This window comes from Protopterus annectens, chromosome 8.part0 (genome assembly GCF_019279795.1).
Source record: "Protopterus annectens isolate FY-2018-M chromosome 8.part0, PAN1.0, whole genome shotgun sequence".
Lineage (NCBI taxonomy): Eukaryota > Metazoa > Chordata > Ceratodontiformes > Protopteridae > Protopterus > Protopterus annectens.
The window spans coordinates 1,188,112,002-1,188,120,607 of NC_056741.1; the positions used below are offsets into that span (position 1 = coordinate 1,188,112,002).

General features: G+C 37.2%; 1 protein-coding gene across 4 annotated transcripts in view; it reads left to right on the forward strand.

Moving 5' to 3' along the window:
* The window catches only part of BCL3 (BCL3 transcription coactivator), a 397,081-nt gene extending 389,300 nt beyond the window's left edge, over positions 1–7,781 (forward strand). For 3 of the 4 annotated variants that reach the window (XM_044080669.1, XM_044080670.1, XM_044080671.1), the window contains exon 9: positions 3,923–7,781. In XM_044080669.1, coding sequence (XP_043936604.1) covers positions 3,923–4,626 — 704 coding nt within the window. In that variant the 3' untranslated portion in view covers positions 4,627–7,781. The remainder of the gene's footprint in view (positions 1–3,922) is intronic. The other variant, XM_044080668.1, reaches the window with a different exon arrangement.
* The last annotated feature ends 825 nt before the right edge of the window (positions 7,782–8,606 follow it).

The window sequence follows — 8,606 nt, forward strand, 5'->3', positions numbered from 1 at the left end:
GCATTTGACTAAATAATTGTATCCCTATAAAATATATTTAAAAATACTAAAGAGAAGGACAATCTAAATGTAACATTTTAAACATTTCAAGTTCACAGTCTTTCATAACATTTATTATACTAACATTATCCTGTTATTTTATTGAACAGAGCATACACATACATTTTCCTAATTAAAAGTGAAAGAAAAAAAAAGGAAAAAAAAAAACCCCATCTAAGAAAAAAGAAATAGAGACATAATTACCAGAATCTATCACTATACAATGCAATACCCTTCTATATTAACCAACCCATTACAATAGATTTGACATAGATCGTAACAATAATACAGATTGTTGACTTTTTCATGTTGTATTTCTTTTTTAATAATTTGCATTAATATACAATGTTTATGTAACTTTTGGAAGCAATCATGTATATATTGTAAATATTTATAGTGTGTAGTTATGTAATTGAAAAACAATAAAAGACGGATTATTGAAAAAAAAAAAAAAAAAAAACGCAACAAACCCTAGATAACTGCCTTTTCTGGCGATGACAACACATTCTTTGATAATATTTATTGCAGTTTGAATAACCCTTTCTACCTGTCCATTAGGCTAGAAATAGGAAAGTGAAAGAGTTATGTGCTCAGATCTCCAGTACTGTAAAATGTACACCCTTTTTGACAAACTGTGGGACATTTTCTAAAATAAGACTATTAGGGACAGCATGATATGAAAGAGTGTATCCTATTAGAGTGATGATTTACTATGAAGACATAGCTTTCATTATGATGACTTCAGGATACTTTTCAGTACTGGTTAACAAAAGATGACATACTGGGCTGGATTCTGTATGGACTTTGACAATGACTAACATACTATGCCAAGCAGGTATTTCACACCACCATCCAAAACCTAGGGCTCCACCAGTCCTCATTCCATTTATGGAAATGAGGAGCGCTACAGCCCAACATCCATTTCCAAACGGGGAGTCAGGCATGCCTCACTGAAATAGTTCAGCATTGTACTTTGGTGACAGCTTCCATTTTATAAGGCTGAAACACTGGATCATTCCATTTTTCTTGAATATGCCATTTTGGTGAAGCAGCTGCTCCAGCCAACAGCAAGACTAAGTACTGTAGTTATTACCTATTGGGAAGTCAGAGTGCCTAAAGTAATAAGTTCCACATACAGCTGGATCTCTAGCACAGCCTGTCTTAGCCCATAGGGATGGGGAAGTTCTGGAAAGAACAGCATATGAGTTTAGATGTTGTGCAAGCCATGACCAAACTCAAGTGGGAATGGCTCACTTTCCGTACAGTAAACGCAGAAAGAATTCCCTGATGAACTTGTTGCCTCACATACCCATCCATTGTCATGGATGGGGTGAATGCAGGCATGCCGGCTATCATACCTGCATTCACCAGTCCACCATACCAATAGCCATTTGCACTATATAGCATTTGGGCTGTACAAACTCTCCTGTGTAGCAGACCTGGTGCTGTGCATTGGCCTCTTGCCAAGTAAACCATGCAGCTGAAACGGGAACGGGACTCGTTTGAATGAACACAGTGAGCTCAGCAGGTCCTTGGGTACATTTGAACCGTTAGGGCATAGATAATGAAATTCGTTAACACACGTTACAGAATCTCATTAGCTGATCTTGAAATAGCAGAACTCACAACAATTCAGAATCTTAGCACTGTGAAGTACAAGATTAGGTAAACCCTCTACGTGTTAGGAATAAGACATTTCTTTTTACATTACAAGTTCTTTTTCACGAGAATGCAAAACCAGGACACTGTGCCATATCCACTTTCTTTACGCTAATGGCAAAGTGTGCTTCATGGATTTTGTGTTGTATTTGATTATGTGTGATTTGGTACATTCACTCTGCTGGACTTAAGCAACCGTCCTTATAACTGAACTGGTAGTATAATATAATCTGGCCATTTTTTTTCAGTACCATATTTTAAACATCTGTTGTTCTAAGTCAAGTATGATAAATAAAATCACAAATTAAATTATCAAATCCAGCAGTTAAGTAAGCATACTGACCAAAAACATGCAATGAAAGATTTGGACTCAAGTTTTTAGTTGCATGCTCTGATCCCACATTATCTGTGAATGAGTACCTCTGCAAATGCCTAATGTGAATATGCAAATCACTGGCTTTGCAAGTGTGCAAATCAGGATCACTGTACATTTGCAAATATCTTCACTGACTGAGTTGTGACCCCTAGTGTTCCAAACTTGCATCTGCAAACTGTTCAAAATAACAATGAATAAGGGAGAAGGCACAAAAGTTCCAGAAAAAAAAATATTTACTTCTGCTTTATAGACTACTGTAAAAGCTGTAACTATGCGGACCATAACAAACTGTGGCAAGTTATTAAAAGAAAGGGGATAATTGGTCATCTTATTTGTCTCCTGAGGAATCTGAATGCAGATCAAGAAGTAACAGAACTGAGTGGTTCAAGACTGGCAAAGGAGTGTGATAAGGCTGCATATTGCACACTAATTTACATGCTGAAAAATATCACAAGAAATGCTGGCTTAGAGTAAACAGATGGTAGAATCAAAACTGCAGTGACAAATATTGACATGCTCAAGTATGTTATACCACTCTGATGGCTAGAAGTGAGGAAAATGTAAGCCTGTTAATGAGGATGAAAGTAGAAAGTGCAAAAGCTAGATTTCACAAACAATGGAGCACTTTGTGCGTGACATCATATGTACTTGAATGTTACATTTGTTATGACTGTTTTACCGCTAACTAGCTTGGAAATATATGAGGGAATCTGCATCTGATTTTGTTGGACCTGACTGTGGTTTATCAAGCTATCAAGTAACCCCACTTGGAGCTGTATGTTCACTGTATTAGTGACCTGGGTGCCAGAAAAAATGGCTGATGGAAATGTAAGGAGAACCTAATACCCAGAATGCATTCTCCATACAAGGACTTCTGAGGATCTTCTTTATTGTACTCCTGATGTAACTAGGTCTTGGCAGACATAGCATTGAAACTGGGGATAAATAGGTATGTAAACATTAGTGAATGCACTGCGACTACCTCCTTGTCACAAGATGTCAGACACAAGGGGATGATGGTAGCCATTATACAAAATTTCTGCCCTGCAGTATGAAATCCTCAGGGGGACAATTACCCAAAATTGCAGCACTAGTAAGGGGAATAAAATAGTTAAGGGTAACATACTTATCTGCAAATCACTGGTCAGAGGGAGTTTAATAAAACAGTAGAAGTAACAATATAAAACAGAAAGTGATTGCCATAGACAGTGCAGTGGTCAGTATTCTAGTATTTAGGTGGCTGTTGACTCACTCTCCCAAGGTGGCTGTTGACTCACTCTGAGTAGCATGGCAACAACTTCTGGACTCACTCTCTCAAGGTGGCTGTTGACTTACTCTCCCAAGGTGGCTGGTGATTTACTCTGAGCAGCGTGTTTCACTGATGTTTTGTTTAATTACAAAGAGTGCTTGTCAGAATCACAGTGCATGAGTTAATCTGTCAAGCAGGGTAAGCGGTGCTAAAAAATATGGTTTAATCATTGCTGTCTGAATTTTTACAGTTCAATATGACGATGATCCAGCATTCAGCTTGTACTCTTGGATGTTATAATATGAGAGCTCTACGTGTATATATGTATGTATGTATATATATATATATATATATATATATATATATATATATATATATATATATATATATATATATAAATGTGTGTGTATATATATAGAGAGAGAAAGCACACATGCATTTATAAATATAAACACACACTGATCTATGTCTACCAAATAAATATATCTAATGTTATCTCATTTATTAGCTGCAGTGACAATCTGAAAAGGCAACATAGAGTGCATATAACAGAAGTGAAACACTGACCTTTTTTATAACCCGTGTTCATTTTTTTTCAGGTTTTGGCTGCCAGTCCCCAAATTCTGGCCAACATCAGTCTCCCCTTACTTCTTATTTGACCTTGCCTGGTACCTCCAGCCCTCCAAGGTCATCATCTAACCAGTCATGTGACAGCAGGTCATCCCAAGGTCAAAGATCACCAGTAATGGCTGTTGGTGAGAAAGCAAGGACATCACAAGAAATGATGGATTCTTCCAGACTAATCAACATGAGATCTACTAATGGTTTCTCTTGCCACAGTTCAACAGCAGGTGCACTTGTCCCTTCACATTTACTATATTCAGATACAAAGCTGGACAGGCCACCACTTCATGTAGCTCCCCCTCTACAGCAATTAAACTACCCAATCCCAGATTACCCTGGAGGGTATTACCCTCATCCATTCTGGTATGATGGTAGCAACAGACTGCAGATGGAGCATACCGGACTGACACATCAAGTACCCTGCACCACTTCAGGGAGAGCCTTTGTTCCAGTACATGCAGAAAACTCTTCTGTTCCTCATCCCTTTATACCAGTGACTTCTGTGAAGAAACCTTTCTCAACCAGCAAAGATTCTGACCAAAGACCATTGGCTCACACACATTTTGCACAGTTGTCTCATAAAGACAAACCGACAGGATCATCTGTTAGGAACAATGAGCATTTACAGACTTCTTTGGAAAGCAGGAAAAGCAGAGACAAAGAGGAATATCCCCAGTAGTGACCGAGACCAAAATATAACTCTTGTATACCTTACTGCATAGATATTTGTACACATTTATTTTAAAGGGGTACAGTGCAAATGAAATGAAAAGGACATGTGAGCAAATGTAATGAAACAATGCAATCAGATGTTTTCATTTATATTAATTTATTATGTCTTGAAACACCTTTTATGCCTTGTACTTAAGGGGACCTGTTTAGAGTACTTTGCATTGCTTCTATTACAGATGTCTGCCATCTGAATGAACTTTCCTTGTTGCTGTTAGTAGGCTTTAAATCCTTACAAACCACATATAGAAAGTATTAAACTATCAGCAGAGTTATTTTATATAAATATCTTATGATTCCGCATTTTTATGGAATCTGGGAACAGTACAGATTTTGAATGTCTTGGATTTTAGCCAAAACTAATCCATATGTTCAGCAACATAAGAAATAAACTCATTGAGACCTTGAGTGTTATATCTGAAAATTTAAGAGCTTACACTTAAGAGTACTGTCTTTTGGGTCACATATAACAAATATATGGACCCGGAAGTACTGAAGATGTGGTTGTAGAAAAGTTTTGAAGCTGGCATTTTAAAAAGAAAAAAGATGTCATAGTGCAACAATACAGAGATGAAAACATTTTCTGATCCTGATGTAGATATTACAAAAGACATACTTTGTCATCACTGAGTTACTTTTTGTAGCCATGTGGTCAAATGAGCATTTTGTAATAAACATAAACGTCTGATAAATGTTAAAAAGGAGAGAATGGCACTAACCTTAAAATATAGTGTTAATGAAACGTGCAGCTTTACCAAGCTATAAGGCACTGTTCACTAATATTCTAAGCATTGTGCAATAGCAAGTGATCTACAAACCATGCCATAGGAAGCGCCTTTTGGAGTACTGTAGAATGGAACAATTAAAGGAGGTTGTAAGCTGGTATCTGAGGCCCTTCTAGCAATGCCTAGATTTCTGTATGTGTGTGCTATTCTTCTGTAAATCTATACTTGTACAAAATGTTTGAATGTTACACTTTCTGTTATAATACTTTTCCAGCAAACAACTGATAACTTTCTAACTGTGAAACAAGCTTGCTGTTCCTTTAAATGTTGCATTTATGACACAGCATTCTAGGCCCTTGCGGTGATGTAGAAGATATAGGGAGAGTGAGCTGGCTACTACTTCAAGGCCATTTCCCACCAAATACATTTAAAATGCATAAACATTTGCCAGTAGTGGCTGTGATGATGCTTTCTGTTGCTTTAGCCTCTGCTTGTCACAACTGGAATCAGTTTAGGAAGTGATACAGACTAAATAACTGGGGAGCTCACAGCTATTGTAATCCCAGTTTCCCCAGGTAAGTAGTCATAGGTATCAGTGTTAATAAAATCTGTGTATTTCAGATCCTGCAGGCAGGAGTCACTTTGTAGTGGTGCATGCAGTTTAGTCTAGGGACTGAGTGGTGGACTCTAGGGTGAATGACTAATCTGTATCCCAATGGGATTTACTGTTAGTGCAGAAGTCATTAAATGTTATGATATAATGACCATTACTTGTATGAGTGCTGAGCAACTAGACTTCCTATTGTTCCAAAAGTAGTTACTATAGCTGAGAGACTATTGCATTTCATACCTCCTCTAGAAAGGTGTCACTGTAGATGTTCATCACTGGATCACTGCTTGGGTCAGCAGTTAACTGTATGACCACTAGAGGAGTACACACTGAGAACTTCTGCAGTCACCATAGGTAGTGCTGTAGAATGATATTCAGTGGCACACTTACAGCTGCTTTATCTGCTGTAGCAGTTTAGTTTGAAAATAAGTAATCACAGGTGCCAGAAATATTCCTTGGTACACTCTAGGATCTGTTGTGTTGGACTCTGGAATATGCTCTTCTCACTGTAGGTATTCCTGCTGGATCCTTTTAAGTGGTATACATATAGCTGAGAATTGTTACAGTCTAGGTAAATAATGCTGTAGGACCACCAGCAGGGGTACATTAACAACTAAGCTGTAAGTTACCTCTGTAGCCGTATGCAGTCATTGTGGGTAATTCTCCTGCATTACTCAAACTGGTGCAACAGCAGCAGCTATAATCATTGCTGTACCTAGGAGTAGCTGTTAAATACATGGAGTAGCTGTGGGAAACAAGGCATGCTGTCCTGCATGTGTTTTGGTTATAGAATGTTTTGGCTTCAGCCATGTATAGATGAATTTATAGCAAAGAGACATCTGTAGATTTGACAATATACAAATCCTAGGAAACCCATACTATAGGTGGAGTGAGATTACCCAGTTCCTACTAATTAATGGTTAAATTACAATTTATGTGCACACATAACATTACTGGGGCTTACCTAGCACATCATCTGGTAGTTTGAATTTAGAGAATTAATAAATGCTACCAGGATACACATCAGAGTGGGGTTAATGCAGTAATAAAGTTCACCTTTTCCTGTCTTCACATTGTAGCAACTTTCTGCAGTTGAACAGCAAGTATCTCAGGGTTGTGGTCCTCTTTTGTAATGAGGCCGTAAACCATAAAAATAACATTTTATCTCTGTTTAAGATGTAACTTATTTTTTTAATTAGTTAATTAAAGTATTTTTATATTCTGCTATCTCTTTGCTATGTGTCTTCATTCTCAAGTGATGCAAATTATTTTTTGTTACTCTCCTTCTCAATGGCTTCTGTGGACACATGATGGGAAACTGAAGATCACTGAAGCTCTTCTTATTGGTTATTTAGATACTTAGACCCAGAGTGGTAGTTTTGTTGTGGCATCTTTCTACTGGGCATTAGGAAACAAGAGATCATTTAGGTAAGGTTGCACTCCATGCCTAAAATTACAACCATATAATTAAAGGTACCTATCCTTTAATTGTACAGTGGACACCATCTTAAATGTTAGTATGCTTTCTAACAGTCTAATACTTTGTGTGATAGTAAACAAGTATTTGGTTTGTCTACAGCCACATCATAACCACTTTTGTATACCCAAATGACATCTGTACTTGTGTAGTCAGGCTACTCTCTGTAAATTATGAAAAATGTTAATCGTTTACATCTACATCATATGACCTGTCAAGAGTGTGCACCTATGTAAATAGTACAACATATTTATTAAAACATGAAGTATGAAGTACTAAACATACTGCCAATATTTTTTTTCAAGACTGACTATGCACTATAATTAATAAGAAGTGGTGGAACTTAAATACAAATTTGTGGTCCTCATTGTTATTAGGTAACCATTATGTAAAGATTCAAACCCATATCTCTGTGAGATTCCAGTGCTAGTCTGTTGTCCATAATATTTTGTGTGAAGCAACTAGTTTTACTGCCACATTCTGGGATTCATATGGTTTACCTAAAATGAGATTTCAGGATGGCTGTATGACCAAAGGAGTAGATGATTGTTGTAAATTTTGCTGTCTGACTACATCACAGGCAAACTCTTAACTTTCATATTTACCGAACAGGTCCTTCAATAGGGCAGTACCGCCTTCTTGCTGAACTTTAGTGTAAAGCTGGCACATTGCCCTGACTTTCAGACGATGATGACTTATTAATGTGGTCTAACTCTCCAGATTATAAGGATGTATTAGGAATTTCAGTTTTGACCCAGGTCTCTATTCTGCAATGATATATCAGGATTGCAACATGCAGACACAATCTTCTGATTTCGGTAATATATTAGAGGTTGCATCTATAGCCCTGTTTCCCAGATTACAGTGATATATCAAAGCTGGTATATGTGCCCCTTCTCTGTATTAGGACAACTTGTAAGTGGCTGCTTATACAGCTCTAGTACCATATTATAGTGATGCACTGGGAATTGCACGTGACCTTTCCAGCTTAAAGAAAAACATATTGATAGTGATCTTGAATTGTCAATAATAAAGTAAGGACAGCTGAGGGGGGAAATCATTTCACATTTATTTGCGTTATTGTTGCCTGTTTGAATGAAAGCACTGCTTTTTATTAT